This window comes from Acomys minous (genome assembly GCF_964271855.1).
Source record: "Acomys minous genome assembly, chromosome: 5".
Classification (NCBI taxonomy): Eukaryota; Metazoa; Chordata; class Mammalia; order Rodentia; family Muridae; genus Acomys; species Acomys minous.
In genome coordinates, this window is record NC_140494.1 from 104096151 (window position 1) to 104115791 (window position 19641).

General features: G+C 48.2%; 1 protein-coding gene across 5 annotated transcripts; it reads right to left on the bottom strand.

The window, feature by feature from the left end:
• Positions 1-3733: 3733 nt before the first annotated feature.
• HINFP (histone H4 transcription factor) lies at positions 3734-15789 on the bottom strand. 5 transcript variants are annotated; one of them, XM_084783352.1, is made up of 10 exons: positions 15532-15789; positions 11251-11431; positions 7929-8158; positions 7562-7673; positions 7225-7377; positions 6698-6775; positions 6489-6609; positions 6268-6406; positions 6067-6191; positions 3734-4641 (listed from the first exon to the last, which is right to left on the bottom strand). In XM_084783352.1, the coding sequence occupies exons 1-10, from the start codon at positions 15574-15576 to the stop codon at positions 4236-4238; spliced, it is 1590 nt and encodes a 529-aa protein (XP_084639478.1). In that variant the 5' UTR covers positions 15577-15789; the 3' UTR covers positions 3734-4235. The 5 variants fall into 5 exon arrangements, with proteins under 5 accessions (XP_084639478.1, XP_084639481.1, XP_084639479.1 ...); XM_084783355.1 differs by having other exon boundaries at positions 11251-11559; positions 15568-15788; XM_084783353.1 differs by having other exon boundaries at positions 11251-11559; positions 15532-15589.
• Positions 15790-19641: the final 3852 nt, after the last annotated feature.

The window sequence follows — 19641 nt, forward strand, 5'->3', positions numbered from 1 at the left end:
AGAGTGTTCTACTACTGAGCTACATTCACGGCCTCTGAAGCAGCATTTCTTTCTGTTACATATTATTTCCTTTGATAGGAAATGTGAGGTTCTCTAAAACTGCAGAATGTCAAGTTCTCTACAAAACTCTTTCAAACTTTTTATTTGTGTGTATGGGTGTTTTGCCTGCGTGTACATCTGTGTACCACATGCATGTGTGGTGCTCAGAGAAGCCAGAAGAGGGCACCAGATCTCCTGGAACTGGAGGTACAGATGGTCACGAGCCACCTGTGTGGGTGCTCAGACTCGCAGCTGAATCCTCTGAAAGCTCTTAACCCCCGAGCCATCTCTCCAGTCCATGTATATGATACTGTGTACTAGTTTCCTTTTCTTTCTTTCTTCTTCTTCTTTCTTTCTTCTTCTTCTTTTTTTTTTTTTTTTGAGACAGGGTTTCTCTGTGTAGCCTTGGCTGTCCTGGGCCCGCTTTGTAGACCAGGCTGGCCTCGAACTCACAGTGATCCACCTGCCTCTGCCTCCCGAGTGTTGGGATTATAGGCGTGCGCCACCACGCCCGGCTTAGTTTCCTTTTCTGTTGCTGTGACAAATGCCATGCTAAAAGCCCCTTAGGGGCAAAAGGTTTATTCAGCTGACAATTCGCCAAGGTGGCAGGAGCGTGACATACACCCAGTCAAGAGCAGAGAGAGAGCAAATGCATACACGCTTACTAGTGCCCAGCTTTCTCTACAATACAGATTCCCCTGCCCAGGAAATGGTGGCACCCACAGTGGGTGGGTCTTCCTACCCCAACACAAATCAGGATACTCCCACACAGCCACAGCCACGATGGGTCACCATGATCTAGGCGTCCCCAGTGAGACTCTTCACAGGTGATTCTACACCTATCACAGCTGAACACTGAATTCAAGGCTTCGCTAGGTAAGCACTGTACTTATCAGCCCATGGTCTTGACCGCTCTGTTTCTCTCCCTTCCCTCAGTAGAAGTTCAAGTCCTAGAATATCCTTTGGCGCATCTTTCTTGACCTCAGAGGACACGAGTTCAATCCCCAGCAGGAAGATCTTCTTCTCAGCCTTAACTTCCCCACCCCCTCCCTCACCCACACACATGAAAAGACTATCATGCCCTTCATGTTTTCCAGTCCTGAGCACAATTTAGCCGTTCATTTAATATTCAAGTGCTCTGTTCTGTGGACTTGTCCCACACAAGCAGCCACACTAGGTCCTAACTCCTGGGTTCCCTGGTATGCGTCTCAACAATCCCCTTCAAAACACTGCCTAAGTCAGGGGTTAGTATTTTCTTTGTTTAAACTTTTTCAAGATTTCATTTTATGTGTGTTTTGCCTGCATTTCTATGTGTGTCTGATGCCAAAGAAGGTCAGAAGAGGGCATCAAAGCTCCTGGAACAGGCATTGCAGTTGTGAAATCTCATGTACAGGTGTTGGGAATCAAACCCAGGTCCTCTGGAAGAGCCACAAGCACTCTAACAACTGAGCCATCTCTCCAGCCCCATAGGGTTTAGTATTTTCAATTCCAATCCCTCAGGCACATGAAAAAACAAGGCCCTCCAATCCTTCTAGGGCTGCCTTTATTTTGTTACTGGTTAGAAGGTAGCCTCCTCCTGAAGTCTTTCCCAATTTCTCCATGTATCTATGCTTAATTCAGCCATCACCACCGTCATCTTCCATGCTAAATAGGAACTTTCTGAGCTCCGTCCCAAGCCTTTGCTTCTCTCTGGACCTATTACTCTGCTTACCTTGCCCTGCCTGCAAGCCCCTCTAGGAAAGTCCCAAATTTTTACTTATCTTTGTTTTTAGTAGTCTGCCTAAGCTATAGTCAAGATAATTTCTTTCCCAATTCTACCTTTAATAGGCAGCTTTTTTGTTATTTTGTTTTTTGAAACAGGGTTTCTCTGTTCCGCAGAGCCCTGGCAGACCTGGATTCTCTTTGTAGACCAGGCTGGCCTCGAACTCAAAACCGCCTGTCTCTACCTCCCAAGTGCTGCGATTAAAGGCATGTGCCATCACTGCCCGGTTCCTTTTTATTTATCTATTTATATTTATTTATTTTTGGTTTTTTGAGACAGGGTTTCTCTGTGTAGCCTTGGGGTCCTGGACTCTGTAGACCAGGCTGGCCTCCAGAGATCCTCCTGCCTCTGCCTCCCTAATGCTTGGACTGAAGGCGTGTGCCACCACACCTGGCCTCTTTATTTTTTTTAGCACCACTGGGAACGAAACCCAGGACTTTGTTTAGGCAGACAAGATATGCAGTGACAGGCCCAAAGTCAGAAGCAAGGGTCAGGATGGAGATGGTGGTGGTGGTTGAACTAGACATATTTACTTGGACAATTTAGGAAGGCTTCATCCTGGAAGAGGCCGAATGTCAGAAGTCCCTGAGAATATTTCCCTTATACAGACTGGCAGCCAAGGAAAGAAGAACATGCTCAGAAGTGGCTGAGCAGACTTAGGAGGATGGCTCCATCAGGGCTTGCTTTCCAACACAGGATCTGAGTCCAGATGCCCAGCACTTACACAGAAGCTACACACAGGATGCTTGTTAGTAACCTAGTGCTGGGCAGGGGCAGAGATAGGCAGCTCGCTGGTCCACCAGTCTAGCCAATACGTGAATTCAAACATACCATATACCTACAGAGACATGCTCACATACACATTTTTTAAAAAAGTTTTTGAGAGAGGATTTCTCTGTGTAGCTTTGGCTATCCTGGAACTCACTCTGTAAACCAGGATGGTCTTGAACTCAAGAGACTCACCTGCCACTGCCTCCTGAGTGCTGGGATTAAAGGCGTATGCCACCACCATTCAGCTAATTCTTCAATTGGTAAAAATAAACAAACAAAACACTTCTTGAGAAATGTCAACTTCCTAGAGAACCCAATGAAAAGTCAGATGTGGTGGCGCACACCTGTAATCCCAGCACTTGGGAGGCAGAAGCAGGTGGATCTCTGTGTGTTCGAGGTCAGCCTGGGCTACACAGAGAACCCGTCTTGAACCAATGAAAGGCGTAAGACTGCTAAGCAGTTAGAGCACCTGTTGCTACCTACCACACAGTAGGTAACTCCAGTCCCAGAGGACTGATCACCCTTTTTTGACCTCCACGGGCACTGAACGCCTGCAGTACATACTTGTTAAGTGCATCCATGCAGGTAAATACTCATATGCAAAATAAAAATGAAATGAGGGCTGGAGAGATGGCTCAGAGGTTAAGAGCACTGACTGCTGCTCTTCCAAAGGTCCTGAGTTCAATTCCCAGAAAGCACATGGTGGCTCACAACCATCTGTAATGAGAGCTCTATGAGATCTGGTGCCCTCTTCTGGAGTGCAGGCGTACATGCAGACAGAAGGTTATATACATAATAAATCTTTAAATAAAATCAAATGAACATGTATGTGATAAATACGATTTTTCAAATTTTTAAAAAAAAATCTATCAAAATCAGTCCACTCTCTAGGAAAATGTATAAACAGACCATTTTCTAGCTTGATTCCTGGCCCTTGAGTACTCAGCATTCTCCGGGGAACTTCCTAGCCCACCTCCACTCCAGACTCCTTTGCAGCCCCACAGCCCCAACCTTTCCTAGAGGCAGAGTTCTAATTAGGAGGAGAGCGCATTTATGTCCATCCTGTAACCCTGCTGGCATTCACTCAGAGCCGCGCACTTGGGGCCTCCTTCCACAGAGCTGGTAGATGCTCTGGAAGAATGGACAGCCTCCACCAACAGCCCAAGTGCTGCTTCTTTTATTACCAAAAAACCAACTGTTCCACATATACAGCGTCTCCGATCCTGATCCTGTCCCTGAAGATAATGAGAGCCCCTGGAATGTAAAATGAAATATTGAGAGAAATGGCACCTGTTCTCAGTGGGTGACCTACAGTGAGGAAATGGCCCTCGTACGGAGCTCATGCCTGGTCCAGCGGACCCTGGGATAGGCATAGATATGGACTGAACACCAGGGTCTAGCATGGCAAGGCAGCACGCGTACACCTGGAAACACCCTGTAATGAGAACACAGAGGAAGGATGTCCTCAGTGACTCCACACCCTCAGGTTCCACTCTAAGAGCAGTAGGGGAGGGGTCTACAGAATGATGCCGCCTGAGTCAGAAGGGAACACTGTCCTCAGCACCACTCTAAAGGCATCCAAACAAGAGCACCCACAAGGGCACTCCTTCCTGCCTGGCCCCAACTCCAAGACCTCAAGTAGGAATGGTCAGGCTCTGTAGCCTCAGCCCATCTGGACCCCGGGATCCTCAGGTATTCCTTGAAGCTTTTCCATCTCTCTTGAAGGGGCTTCAGAGACTGGCGGGGGCTCTCTGGGAGCTTCAGACAGCACATAGTAGACAACGTCTCGCTGGCCTTGGGTGTCTGGCTGACTGACCATAGGCATGGGGTTGCCCTGAGAAGCTGAGAGGGCTGTCCCCTCAACAACCCCACCTCCCTCCTCCATCTCTTCCTCAGGTCCTGGCGCCCCCAGCACTGTTTCTAGAACGATGCCCTGCAGGCTGCTCTCATTCAGTGCCAATTCGGGATCTGATCCTTCTTGCAGCTGCTGCAGCAATTGCTGTGTCAGCTCCACACTCTCGTATCGAACCAGTTGGAGTCGCATGTAGCCATCTTCATGCTCCTTGTACCTGCGGAAGGCAGACAGCAGAGGATGAAGACAGGCTGAAGACACCTGGAGGAAGGCTTTGCAGTCTGTGATACAACTGAAGACTGAGAAAAGGGTTTTTTAAGGTAATATGTAGAAAGATCAGAGGAGAAGACTCAAATGGGAAAACTAACGCAGAAGCCCAATCCAGTGGAGACTGATCAGCTCTGCAACAGGGCAGCGTCAAAAGTTTATGAGAAAGCCGTGGAGCTGAAAGCTGAGGAGGGTCAGGACCCTCAGCCTTTAATTCTGGCTCTGGGACTTTTGACACTATTTGTTAAGTCTGACATTAACCTTTGTACTAGAAAAGGCACAGCCATTGCCCAGCACGGTGGCGCCTGCCTTTAATCCTAGCACTCAAGAGGCAGAGGCAGAAGCAGGCCAATCTTCTTGAGTTCGAGGCTAGCCTGGTCTACAGAATGATTCCAGGATAGTCAGGGCTACACAGGGAAGCCCTGGGGGGGGGGGGGGGGGGAGTCGCAGCCTTGCATGGTGGAGCACACCTTTAGTCTCATCAGAGCAGAGCAGACACAGATGGATCTCTGTGAGTTCAAGGCCAGCTTGGTCTAGATAATAAGCTCTAGGCCAGCCAGGGCTGTATGGAGATCCTGTCTCTAAAACAATCAACAAGATAAAACACACACACACACACACACACCAATAGAACAAAACAACAATCTTTGTTCCACCTTTTTAATTTATCTTTTTTTGGTTTTTCGAGACAGGGTTTCTCTGTGTAGCCTTGGCTGTCCTTGACTCACCGTGATCCTCCTACCTCTGCCATGCTCTACCTTTTTTTTTTTTTGAGACAGGGTTTCTCTATGTAGCCTTGGCTGTCCTGGTCTCGCTTTGTAAACCAGGCTGGCCTCGAACTCACAGCGATCCGCCTGCCTCTGCCTCCCGAGTACTAGGATAAAAGGTGTGCGCCACCACACCTGGCTTTGCTCTACCATTTTTAAGGCTGAAACTAAACATAGATGGTAGGTATCAAAGTACCATATATCAATTTCTTTTTCCTTGTTAAAAGGTCTGTGTCAGGTGCTAGGTGTGGTAGCAAACACCTTTAATCCCCTCACTCAGGAAGCAGAGGCAGGTGGATGGATGTGAGTTTGAGGCCAGCCTGGTCTACAAAAAGAGTACCAGGACAGCCAAGGCTTCTCAGAGAAACCCTGTCTCAAAAAAAAAGAAGAAAATAATAAAAGTGTCAGGCTGGTGAGATGGCTCAGGTGAAAAATGCTTGCCATGCATGCCTGATGCCTTGAGTTGAGTATCTGGAAGCCACATAAGAGGAAGAGAGAAACAACTCCACAAGTTGTATCCCGACCTCTCCAGGAGCACGGGAACCCCCACCCCCAATACACACAGTAACAAACAAAAACAAATCTGTGGGGAAAAGATTTAGACCTACCGAAAACGAGGGTGTCCTGAGGGCCACTTGAACTGGTGCTTCTTGCGAAGGTGCACGGTGAGGTTGTTGCCCCGTGTGAAGCATTTGTCACAGACATGGCACTTGTACCTTGGCTCTGAGTCTCCCTGCGGACAAGGGAAGAGGAAATGAGGTCAGCTCCTCAGCCGCTCTCCTGCTGACCCTTCCCCGGCAACCGCTTACCTCATGCACTTTGCGGTGATGGGACTTGACAGAGCTGAGCGATCGAGCACTGAAGCTGCAGTTCTCAAAGTCACACCGGTAGGCGGACTCCTTGCTGTGGGTGTCCAGGTGCTTCCGGAGGTCAATCAGATTCTTGCAACTTCCAGGAGAAATCAGGAAGGGTTGGAGGGCATTCGGAACCCTGAAACCTGAGCCCTGTATTTTGCCCCGAGTCCTCTTACCTGTAGTCGCAACAGTCACATTTAAAGGGTCGGTCTTCACTGTGTCGAAAGCGCATATGATTACGGAGAGAGGAAGGCAGTGGGCAGGTCATGTCACACAAAGGACATTTATAGTGATTCACTGAGGAGCAGAGAAGAAGCAAGGATCTATGAAGGGACTCACAGGGCACTGAGGGGAGGTCAGGGAGGCTTGGGCGCAGGCCACTCACCATGGTTCCGCATGTGGTCTCGCAACAGCCTCTCTGTGGCAAATCTCTTGGAACAGTGGGAACACTGGAAACGCTGCTCTGGGTGGGGTAGGCAGAGCAAAGGGACTGAAGAGAACAGTGCAGGGCAGAGAAGAGGAGAACCATCCCGGACAGAGGGAGCCACCCAGGGAGCCAAGGGAAGCTACCGGTGGGATTTGGAGTTGAGACCTGAGTTAAACCCCAGCTTTACCACTTACTAGCTGTGTGATCTCAGGTAAGTGGTTTAAGCTCTCTGAGCCTCAGTTTCCTCATCTGTAAAAAGGGGAATAAGAAGCCTACCTCATGGGGCTGTTGTGAGGATTCCTGAGGTAACTGATGCCGCCAACAGAAAGTGCTGAACAATGTCTAAGAGAAGTTTAGGAGGCTCCTGGTCCCAAAAGGGGAAGAGAGCCAGAGTACAGATCTCTGCGGCAGCCACCTCCCCTGGGAACACAGCCTGAGCTTCACTTTAAGTAGGCTAGCCCACTCCCCCTTCTCTAACTGCTTACGATCCGATGAGGTCTGGCGACGGATGTGATCTAAGAACTTGGTGTTGTTGGCAAACATGCCCCCACAGGTGGGACAAGCCACCACCTTCTCCTGCGTGTGGCTGCGGAGGTGTTCTCGAAGCTTACACCGGTCCTTAAAGGTACAGGTACAGCCTGGGAAGGAAGAGCTGATCATGTTCCATCCTTAAATCCCCCTCCCCAACTTGGCTCTGGTACCCGCTATTTTCTCTAGCCAGTAGCCTACTTAGTCTTGCAGGACTGGTCCCATCCCTAGCTTCTCCAGACCCTAACACCTCCAGAGTTTTAACCAGAGGCCAGAGCAGAGGGGTGGCCCTACCTTTCCAACCACACAGCACCACATGGTTGTCCTTGCTGACAGCTTGGTATTCACAGCACAGGCTGTGCGCATCCACGTGCCGATAGAACCACTCAGGATTGTCGAAGGTACTCTGTGCCAGGGCAACTTGGGGTGAGGACTGACAGCAGTTAGAGGGACTCTCACCCATGTCAAAGGGGGGTTTCTTGCGCTCCCCCAAATTAACTTGTGGGAATGGGGAAGGTTTAAGACAAAGGAATGACACAAGAAGAGAGGGGAGATAGCAGCAGGAGCATCAGAAATATAAGGCACCCCAGCGAGAGTCAAGGCATCTTGAGTCAAGATCCCCAGCTTCCTTCCACCCCTATTTCTGGCATTCTCTGCTGACCTCGCAATGCTCCCATAGACACTGGAAATGGTCAGGGATGTCAGGGATGACGTTCCGGCTCTGGAAGTCCAGGATGCAGGGGCTGAGATCAGCCTGGCTCTGCAAGGCTTGCAGCCCCCACTGTTTCAGCTTGGTGTGGTAGCAATGGAAGTAGACATGGCGGATGAGGTCGGCAGAACTGTCCAGAGAGCAAAAGCCACATTCCTGCCACAAGCAGGAGAATTCTTCCTCTGCAGAAAGGTTTAGAAGGAATGGTCTGACACTTTCCAAGCTCAGTTCACTTTCCATCTCAGACATTAAGCAGGACTCTGACCAGGGATAAACTAGGAGTTTATCCACCTTTGTAACATCAGTCAATGACTTTCAACTGAGTCAGGGATTTCCGACTTAGCAAGTAGGCAAGAGTCCAGCCACATGGCTTTCAGAGAACCATATTTACATAACTGCAACTAGTGGCAAGGAATACGGGGTCAGGTGTGGGCACCAGACAAGTTTTACACAGAATTAGGTATGCTGGCTCTCATCTGTAACACCAGAACCCAGGAGGGTGGGCTGGCAAACTGCCACGATTCCAAGACCAACCTGAGCTACAGAGTAAGACCCTGCCACAAACTAAGCGGTAAGCAGAAGTAACCTGACGCTGCCTGCAGCTACACAAAGCCCCTACGCTAGGAGCGGATGAAAGAGAGAACGTAGTCTAGGCAGAGCTGAACAGCTGGGAGAAGGCCTGAGCCAGAGACCAGGGAGAAGGGTTAGGGTAGCCCTGGCAAACATGCACAACCTCTCCTCAGTTTCCCATGGTCCCTGAGGGAGACAGGGCCAACACTCCAGCTCTCTTTCCCCTTCCACTCTGCTTACTTCAAGACAGGCTCATTATTTATTTCAATCCACTTCCTATCTCTCCAGCACCACATTTCCAACATTTAACAGAAATTCACTTCTTTTGAAAAGCTGAGAGCCGGGTGTGGTGGCGCACGCCTTTAATCCCAGCACTTGGGAGGCAGAGGCAGGCAGATCTCGTGAGTTCGGGGCCAGCCTGGTCTACAAAGTGAGTCCAGGACAGCCAAGGCTACACAGAGAAACCTTGTCTCCAGAAAAAGAAAAGCTGAAACTTCCAAAAGTAAAACCACCTCTTAATTTCACTTCTGTGTATTATTTGACTTTACAAACAGGTGTGGGTATGTAACTATAATCCCAGAAATCTCCGCAGGATCAGGATTTAAACGTTCCACCTTAGTTGCATAACAAGTTTAAAGTCAGTCAGGGCTACATGAGACAAAGAAAAGGAAAAAAGAGTAAAACAGAATGAAGAGCGCTTCTGAGTGCACTGAATACAGCTGCTCAGTTATCTTCTTAGCTGGGATACAAATGTACTCCAGAACCTGTGTGGTGGCTGATGCTAGCAACCCTAGCATTTGGGAGGCCAAGGCAGGACTTCAGCGGGCGCGAGGCTGGATTACAGAGCTCCCTCTCGGAAGTAAACAGGGGCTCGCGATAGCTTAGCTGTTAAAGAGTATTTGTTGCTCTCGCAGAGGACCTGGGATTGGCTCACACATGATGGTTTATAACCATTCATAAATCCAGTTCACGGGAATACAACATGCTCTTCTGGCCTCTGTAGGCACCAGGCATGCTCATGGCGCTCATATACGCAGGCAAAACAGACACATAAAATAAATAAATCTAAACAAAAAATGCAAATAATTATAATAAAAAGGGAAAGGAGCCAGCTGGGTGTAGTGGCACAAGTCTTTAATTACATGTCTTTAATCACAGGAAGTAGATCTCTGTGAGTTCAAGGCCAGGCTGGTCTACAAAGTGAGTCCAGGGCAGCCAAGGCTACACAGAGAAACCCTGTCTCAAAAAACCAGACAGACAAATAAGGCAAAAGGAGGCTGGGCATAGTGATACAAAGCCTTTAATGCCAATATTCAGGAGGCACAGGCAGGGAGACACCTTAATCCCAACACTCAGATCTCTATAAACTCACGGCAAGCATGGTCTAGATAGATAGATAGTAAATTCCAGGCCAACCAAGAATACAAAGTGAGGCCTTGTCTCAAAAAAAAAAAAAAAAAAAAAAAAAAAAAAAAAAAAAAAGGCCAGGCATGGTGGTACACACCGTTAATCCCAGCACTTGGGAGACAGAGGCAGATGGATCTCTGTGAGTTCAAGGCCAGCCTGTCTACAAAGTCTAGAACAGCCAGGGCTGTTACAGAGAATCCCTGTCTTGAAAAAACAAAATATGCCGGGCATGGTGGCGCACACCTTTAATCCCAGCACTCGGCAGGCAGATCGCTGTGAGTTTGAGGCCAGCCTGGTCTACAAAGCGAGTCCAGGACAGCCAAGTCTACACAGAGAAACCCTGTCTCAAAAAACTAAAAACAAAAATTAAAAAATTGGGGGAGGGGTAAGGGGGGACAGCAAACTGGTTCAGCAGGCAAGGCACTTATCGCCAAGCCTAATGATCTTCTGAGTTTGATTCCCAGAACCCACACAGTGGAAGAGAAGGATGAACTCCCACAGTTATCTTCTGACTCTACACATAAGCCACGGTGCGCTCACACTACGCTCACACTACACACACACACACACACACACACACACACGTCATGTGTGTCGCCATCCATCCGCACCCTCAAAAAATGTTTAAGGAAAGAGGTGCAGCAGGATGAGTTAGCAGGAAAGGAACCTGTATGAACTCTGATGACATGGGACCTCCACGTGGAAGAACAGACTCCCACGAGTTGTCCTGTGATCTCCATACTTGATCCACAGCATGCATGTGCCCACACATATACACACAAAATCACAAATTGTTTCTGATGGTAATCATTCGACACATCCTTGTTGATTGAATTCTTTATAAATGACTTCACGATATTTTTGTGAATGAAGAAAAGTATAGTTATGAAAATAAACCTAAGAAGCTGCAGAAATGGCTTGGTGGTTCCAGAAGTCCCGGGTTCAAGTCCCAGCACCCACATGGCAGCTCACAACTCTCTGTAACTCCAGCTCCAAGGGATTCAACACCCTCATTCAAACATAAATGCAGGCAAAATGCTAAGGCACATGAAATTTAAAAAAAAGAAAATGCCAAGTGTGGTGGTGCATGCTTATAATGCCAGCACTTAGGAGGCAGAGGCAAGCTGATGTCTTAAGAGTTCGAGGCCAGCCAGAAATACAAAATGAGTTCTAGAACAGCAAGGACTACAGAGAGCGACCCTGTATGGAAAAAGAAAAATTTGTTTTCCCAGCTGTCCACTCTCTCTCTAGGAGTCGGATTTCCCACCCACCCTTGCACTGTTTCCTGCTCCCTTACCAAGTGGGTCCTCTTCCTCATCTTCCTCCTTAGAGCCATGCATGTGCTGCTGCAGGTGCTGAGTGGCGTGCTCGAAGAACTCCTCCATGGCTGAGCACACAAAGGAGCAGGACCCCCACTCGCACTGGAGCCCCAGGCTCTCTTTCCGGGCAACTTTTCCAGGAGGCGACATGGCCTTCACCTTCCAGGAAAAGGAAGAAACGCAGAGCTGTTCCGGGCTGCGGGAGGCAGCGTGCTGGGAGGCAGCAGGTACTCTTCAGTATCTAAGGATGGGCCGCAGTTTCTCAGCCCTAGAGGCCGGCTGGCTTCCTGAGAAGAGAGAACAATACTGAGCACGTGCCAAGCGCTAAGCTAAACACTTTAACAGCGGCTTCTCACATAGCTTCAGAGCATATTCCCACGGGAAACAGAACAATGCTCAGTTTCAGAGACCAGAATTAAAACCCAGACTCCACTGCCTACCACCCACTAGCTCTGAGGCCTTGGCCAAAATGGGGGATAACAAAAGTTTTTGTTCTGAACTTCACACTTACTCTCCGTAGGATACAATACTATTTTGTTGAGGATGGAGGGATGATTCAGGTAAGGGCCCTGACTACTCTTCTAGGGAACCTGCGTTAGAGTCCCAATAACCCTATGGCTGCTCACAACCATGCATACAGGTAAAACACCCCACACCCATTAAAGTACAAATAAGCCTCAAAGGGCTGGAGAGGTGACTCAGTGGTTAAGAGCACTGGCTGTTCTTCCAGAGGACCTGGGTTCAATTCCTAGCACCCACATGGCAGCTCATAACTGCCTGTAACTCCAGTTGCAGGTGATCCAACACCATCACGTAGACCTTTGTTTATGCAAAACCCATTGCATAAGAAATAAAAATAAACAAATTTTTAAAAAATCAAAAACAGGCTGAAGAGACAGTTCAGAGGTTAAGAGCACTGGCTGCTCTTCCAAAGGTCCTGAGTTCAATTCCCAGCAACCGCATAATAGCTCCCATCCTTAATGAGATCTGGTGCCCTCTTCTGGCTCTGGTGTGCAGGCAAAACACTATACATATAATAAATAAATCTTTTTTTAAATAAAAATACTATTTTGTTGTTGTTTTGTGTATTTTTGTTGTTTTTTTCGAGACAGGGTTCCTCTATGTTATCATGACTGTCCTGGACTCGCTTTGTAGACCAGGCTGGCCTCAAACTCACAGCGATCAGCCTGCCTCTGTCTCCCGAGGACTGGGATTAAAGGCGTGCGCCACCACACCTGGCATTTTATGTATTTTTCATACTGAGGATTGAACCTAGAACTTTATACATGGTACTTAGGACAGGATTCCCTAAGTGGCGCAGGCTGACCTTAAGCTCACTCTGCAGTTTAGTGTGCTGCGGATCATCCTGCCTCAGACTCCCAAGTAGCCGGGATTACAATCTTGTGCCACCAAACCCAGCCATAGTAAGCACTAGTGTGTGAGGTTTTTTGGTTTTGCTTTTTTGGAGGAGGATGGGAGGAAGGGAGTGTGGTTCCTCAAGAATCAGCCATCTGAGGGATTTTTGTTGTTTTGTTTTTTAAGACAGGGTTTCTCCGTATAATAGCCATGGCTGTCTTGGAACTCACTCTGTAGCCCATGCTGGCTTCAAATTCAAGAGAGCCTCTGCCTCTCGTGTGCTGGGATTAAAGGCCTGCTCCACTGCACCCGGCTATTTGCTTTTGATATAGAGTTTCATGTTGGCCTGGAGCTCACCAAATAGGCTAGACTGGCTGACCAGTGAACTCCAAGGATCCTCCTGTCTCGACTTCCCAGAAATAGGATTGCAAACACTCACTGGCCCTTTTACAGTAGAGGCTGCCTTGACCCGCTCATCTACTCCAGAATGCTAGGATTAAGTCGCTTCACCACTTTGGAAATCAAACCCAGGGCCTCCTGATGTTTATGAAACAATCACTTTACTGACTGAGCCACCTCTCTAGTCTCTCATTAAGCATTTTATTTGCATCATGTAATTGGTGACACTACCCTATGAGGCAGGCACCATATAAACCCCATTTACAGCCGGGCGTGGTGGAGCACGCCTTTAATCCCAGCACTTGGTAGGCAGAGACAGGTGGATCGCTGTGAGTTTGAGGCCAGCCTGGTCTACAAAGTGAGTCCAGAACAGTCAGGGCTACACAGAGAAACCTTGTCTTGGAAAAAAAAAAAGAAAGAAAGAAAGAAAGAAAAGAAAAAGAATATTTAGCAAACTATAAACACTGAAGTTAGAGTGCAAACAGAGTTCCTACATTCTGGTGAATTTTTCATTTTAACATGGTGGAATCAAGCATTGGGAAGGCACCACCACCGCCCAGCTAAATAGTCTTAAGAATATAGTTAAGGGGGCTGGAAAGATGGCTCAGTGGTGAGGAGCACTGACTGCTCCTCCACAGGTCCTGAGTTCAATTCCCAGCAACCACATGGTGTGTCACAGCCATCTATATGAGATCTGATGCCCTCTCTTCTGGCCTGCAGGTGTACTCGCAGACAGAGCACTCTATACAAATAATAAATCTTTAAAAAAAATATATATATATATTAGTTAAATATTTGTTTTAAAAAATGAGAACAGGAGCCAAGTGTGGTAGCCCACGTCTTTAATCCCAGCACGTAGGAGGCAGAGGCAGGCAGATCTCTATGAGTCTGAAGCCAGCCTGGTCTACAAAGTAAGTCCAGGACAGCCAAGGCTACAGAGAGAAGCCCTGTCTCCAAAAAACAAAACAACTAAAACTAAAAATAAGAACGGGGGAAGGGAAAAAATGAGAACAAAGTTAAAGGTTCATGCCAATATTTTAGGAGGAATGTTAAAAGGGCCAATTCTGCAGAACATGGGTGGGAGGGCGGGGACCCAAAAAACTTCTTGTCACACTAGCCTGACAACCCCCATAAAATAGAATGAATTCACTCCAAAGTTGTCCCCTGCCTTCCACATGCATACCTTGGCACGTGTGTGCCCCATCTCATTATTTGCTCACACCATTAATTCTTTTAAAGAGGGTAATGGGGTTGGGGTAGTGGCCAATGGCTTTAATCCCAGCACTCAGAAGGCAGGAGGCAGAGGGCAGAAGGATCTGAGTTCAAGGCCAGCCTGGTCTACGGAGCACGGTGTGTGTGTGTCCGCCTCCGTGGGTGGTACTGGCATTTGAGGCAGGCTCTCTTGGCAGTTTCAGGCCAGCCAGAGCTACAAAAGTAAGAAGGTCTCAAAAAAGAAGCTGCTATGTACTACATATTATATATAAGAGTATATCTGTCTGAAGAGGGAATCCGACTGGTGGAGGAAAAAAGGAAAAAAGGAGCCAGGTGTTGTGGCACTAGCCTTTTATCCCAGTGCTCAGGGAGGCAGAGGCAGGCAGATCAATGTCAGTCTGGTCTACAATGTGAGTCCAGGGCCGGGCATGGTTGCCCACGCCTTTAATCCCAGCACTCCCAGCACTCGGGAGGCAGAGAGAGGATCGCTGTGAGTTCGAGGCTAGCCTGGTCTACAAAGCGAGTCCAGGTCAGGCAAGGCTACAGAAAAACCCTGTCTCGAAAAGACAAAAACAAAACAAACAAACAAAAAAAACAATGTGAGTCCAGGACAGGCAAGGCTACACAGAGCCTGCCTTGGAAGAGAAAGAGAGAGAGAGAGGAGAAAAAGATAAATGGAACGAAACTCCACAGCTTTGTGATCTTAAAATTATTTAACCCACGTGGGGCTATCGCATTACTAGAGCTCAGTAAAGGTTAGCTACAAGTACCCTTGTTTCTTAGCGCTAATTCGGGGGTGGGGGACATTCTATCCACAGGATCCCTGCCTAACACTTCATCAGTTGTCACAGTACAAAACCATGCCATCCACAAATACTAAGAGAGTTCGCTGTATCGCTAGGCACCAATGAACTCTGAGCCATAAATCCAGAAAAAGACAGACCCAGGTCTTAAACAAGGACTCACAGACGACGATCTGATGGCTGAACACGACAACCAAACCAAAGCGCACGATGAGGACGATCTGGATACAGAAAGCCAAAGCCAAGCTTCGGAGGATGGCCAGAACTCCGAGGAGGAAGGAGACCGTCCCCGAGCGCCCGGCCCGGAGGGCTTCCCGGAACCAGCGACGCCAAGCGTGGCGCTGACCGAGACCAGCCGCAGCGACCCCCCTAAGAGGCGCAGGGCGGGCTTGGACGCCTCACCAAGCCGTTCCAGGACGCCTGGCCCCCCGCAGGCTCCCGAGGGCAACCCTAGCCGCCAAGCCACCGGAGCCCCCCGACCCTACTCACCTGCCAGCGCCCGGGGATGCCCAGCGCCCCACCCACCTTTACCATATACCCCGAGGAGTTTGAACGACGACCAGCGACAGCCAATCGCCACTCTCGAGCCGACCGGCAGCCAATGGTCGCTGCGTCTGATGGGCACCGTGCGCACCAAAACACGGAAGAGGCGGGAACGGTGAGGGGGGAGAGGGCTCCGTGTCCCAAGGGGTAGAGTGAGGGACGACCGGATGTGGAAAAAGTCAGTGTCACTCGCCAAGGGGGTTGGGGCTGCTCTAGAATGTGTGCAGGCGGGAAGCTTTGAGGCTCGAATGCCCTCTACTGCGCAGACTCCGCATCAACCACCTATTTGGGCATGCGCTTAGGGCTGAGCTGTCTTTGGCCTCGCAGCTTCTGAATAGTTAATTAAGTTATTTGGGTGGGCGGTTAATCCGCACTGGGGCCCTAGCTCCAATTTGGTCTAGATTTTCTTGGTCTTCCCTGTTCTATGTACGCCAGGCTGATCTTGAACTCACACAAGTCCACCTGTATTTGCCGCCCAAGTGTTCGTATTAAAGGCATAGGCCAACACATTTGCCCAGTGACCTCAACCTTCAAACCCGCCTGCTCTACCACAGCATGCTGAGATTATAGATTTTGCCACCTCACCACGTTTATGTGGTGCTCCACATAAGAGCTGCTACTTGCTAGACAAGCGCTCTATCAATAGCCACAAACCCCAGCCCAAGACTACTTTCTTCAACACGAGATCACCTACACTCACTTATCTTCACTTCCATTCTAGTCCATGAACAATACCCATCCCAGAATTCCACTCGAATGTAACATGTCCCATAGCTCATTTCTTTACAGGGCATCCTCCACGGAGCTCAGCAAAGCGATCTTTAACAACAATAACAAAAAAACCCCCATACCTGATCAAGTCACTACCCTGTGTAAAATATTCAAAGGCATTCTGTAGCCTTCAGTACAAAGGGCCCAAACAAAACGGAAATTTTCTTTTTTTTTCTTTTTGGTTTTTCGAGACAGGGTCTCTCTGTGTAGCCTTGGCCATCCTGGACTCACTTTGTAGACCAGGCTGGCCTCGAACACAGTGATCCGCCTACCTCTGCCTCCCGAGTGCTGGGATTAAAGGCATGCGGCACCACGCCAGGCTCCCAAAACGGAAATTTTCTAAACTCCAACATCTTGTGCCCCGCCTACAACAAATCGTCATTTCCTGCACCTCAGTCACAAATTTTAGTTTCCTTGCCACACGGTACCTTCTTTTATTTCTCAGGGTTTGCGCTTGTTTTCCCCTGAATGAAAGACTCTCCCCTTTGCCCCTCCACTTATGTAACTGACTTCCTAGCTATTCCGTGTTTCAACAGAGGCAGTTCCTTCTCTGAGAACTGACTCTCCTCGTTATGGTGTATTGCATCTGTGTGTTTTCTACTCTGCATTTTTCTTTTCTCTTTTTTTTTAAATTAATTTATTCTTGTTACATCTCAATGGTTATCCCATCCCTTGTATCCTCCCATTTTCCCCTTATTCCCCTCCCCTATGACTGTTCCTGAGGGAGATTTCCTCACCCTGTATATGCTCATAGGGTATCAAGTCTCTTCTCTACTCTGCATTTTTCAAGAGTCAGCGAGGAAGAACAGCAATCCGCCTGCCTCTGCCTCCTGAGTGCTGAGATTAAAGGTGTGCGCCACCACACCCAGCCCATTTGAAAATTTGAAACAAACTTTATAAGTTTTTATTTTTGTTTGTTTGTTTGTTTGAGACAGGGTTTCTCTGTGTAGCTTTGGCTGTCCTGGACTTATTTTATAGACCAGGTTGGCCTCAAACACATAGTGATCCACCTGCTTCTGCCTCCCAAGTGCTGGAATTAAAGCCACCGCGCTCAGCTAAGTGTTTTGACTAAATGTATGTGTATTATGTGTGGCCTGGTACCAGAAGAAAGCATCAATCAGAGCCCCAGCAACTAGCAACACAGACAGTTATAAACTGCCAGATGAGTGCTGGTAACTGAGCCTCAGTGCTTGGTAAAAGGAGCAAGTGTTCTTTTTTTGTTTGTTTGTTTGCTTGCTTGCTTGCTTAAGACAGGGTTTCAGGTGTGGTGGAGCACGTCTTTCATCCCAGCACCTGGGAGGCAGAGGCAGGCAGATCTCTGAGTTCAAGGCCAGCCTGGACTACAGAGCGAGTTCCAGGACAGTCAGGGCTGTTACACAGAGAAACTCTGTGTTGAAAAGCAGAAACGAAAATCAATCAAAAAAGACAGGGTTTCTGTGTGTAACAGCTAGGGCTGTCCTGGAACTCCCTCTGTAGACCAGGCTGGCCTTGAACTCACAGCAATCCACCTGCCTCTGCCCCCCAGGTGTTGGGATTAAAGGTGTGTGCCACCACCGCCTGGATCAAGTATTCTTTTTTGATGAACCTTCTCTTCAGCCTCACCCTCCTTTTTAGATTGCTGGGAATAAAGCCATGTACCACCACACCTAGGTTTTTTTTCAACACAGTTTTTTTTCTTCTTTTTTTTGGTTTTTCGAGACAGGGTTTCTCTGTGTAGCCTTGGCCATCCTGGACTCACTTTGTAGACCAGGCTGGCCTCAAACTCACAGCGATCCACCTACCTCTGCCTCCCGAGTGCTGGGATTAAAGACATGCGCCACCACAACACTTAGTTGTTTTTTTTTTTTTATCAACCTTATTCATTTAGAAATTCCTATTTCTAGCACTACTTCATGAAATACTAACCCTCTTTTTTTTTTTTTTTCTGATTTTTCGAGACAGGGTTTCCCTGTGTAGCCTTGGCTGTCCTGGACTCACTTTGTAGACCAGGCTGGCCTCGAACTCACAGCGATCCGCCTGCCTCTGCCTCCTGAGTGCTGGGATTTAAGGCATGCGCCACCACGCCCTGCTTCATCTTCTTTTGAGAACAAACCACAATCTGGGCTGGATTATCCAGACATATTCTGAGACTGTTTTCTAAAAAGCTAACCCCCTCCAAAGCATCAATTGTATTCATTAAAAGCTATGGATTGGCCAGGCAGTGGCAGTGGCATGCTTCTGTGATCCCAGCACTTGGGAGACAGAGGCAGGTGGATCACTGTGAGTTCAAGGCCAGCCTGGTCTACGGAGCTAGTTCCAGGACAGCCAGAGCTGTTACAGAGAAACCCTGCCTCAAAAACAAACAAACAAACAACAACAAAGCTATGGATTGGTCAGACACGATGCAACTCTTTTGTTTGGTTCATTGGTTTTTTTCCAAGACAGTTTCTCTGTGTAGCCCTGGCTGTCAAGGAACTCACTTTGTAGCCCTGGCTGGCCTTGAACTCACAGAGACATGCCTGCCTCTGCCTCCCAAGAGCTGGGGTTAAAGGCATCCACTGCTTTTTCTACCTTGAGAGGTAGAGAGAGACAGGAGGATTATATATGTTCATGGTCAGCCTGAGCTACTGAGAAGGTCAAGGCCAGCAACTTAAACAGGACCCTGGCTCTAAAAGGAAAAAAGAGGATTTGGGATACAACTCTCTGGTGGATGGGGTTTACCTGTATAGGGGCCTAAATTCTATCTCAATTATCACACATTAAAAAAACAAATCCTGAAAAAACAGAACAAAACAAAACAAAATCAACAAATCCTGCACTCAGGAGGCAGAGGCAGGCAGATCATTGTGAGTTCGAGGTCAGCCTGGTCTACAAAGCAAGTGCAGGACAGCCAAGGCTACACACAGAGACCCTGTCTCGAAAAAACAAAAACAACAACAAAACAAATCCTAAACAAGTAACAGCCAAGTATAATAGCACTAGGAGATGCTAAAGCCTGCATGGGCCACATAGCAAGACCCTGCATCACATGAATAAAAAAATCCATGGTGCTATTCAGGAGCCCAAGCCCAGGTAAATTATACATCAAGGTGCTAAGTGACCTGATTATCCAAGGCCACTTTTATTTTAGAGGTGAAGAAACTGGGGGTCCAGAAAAAAAGCAGCAGCTTGGGCCAGGTTTGTGGTGGGCCTGTTTTCCCTTGTTGGTCTTGCATTCTCCCCATCTCCTACAGCAGCTTCTCTGGTTCAAGTCCTGTGTGATACCCCAAACACATGAAACAGAGACATATTTATAGGTACCTGAAA

What these genes read in the sequence shown, in the direction of transcription:
- HINFP (XM_084783352.1), bottom strand. Translation starts at nt 15,576, where the DNA reads ATGGTAAAGGTGGGTGGGGCGCTGGGCATCCCCGGGCGCTGGCAG. An exon ending in GCATCCCCGGGCGCTGGCAG is followed by an intron (nt 11,432 to 15,531) that starts GTGAGTAGGGTC and finishes TTTTCCTGGAAG; the next exon opens with GTGAAGGCCATGTCGCCTCC. An exon ending in GTCTATGGGAGCATTGCGAG is followed by an intron (nt 7,674 to 7,928) that starts GTCAGCAGAGAA and finishes GCCCTGGCACAG; the next exon opens with AGTACCTTCGACAATCCTGA.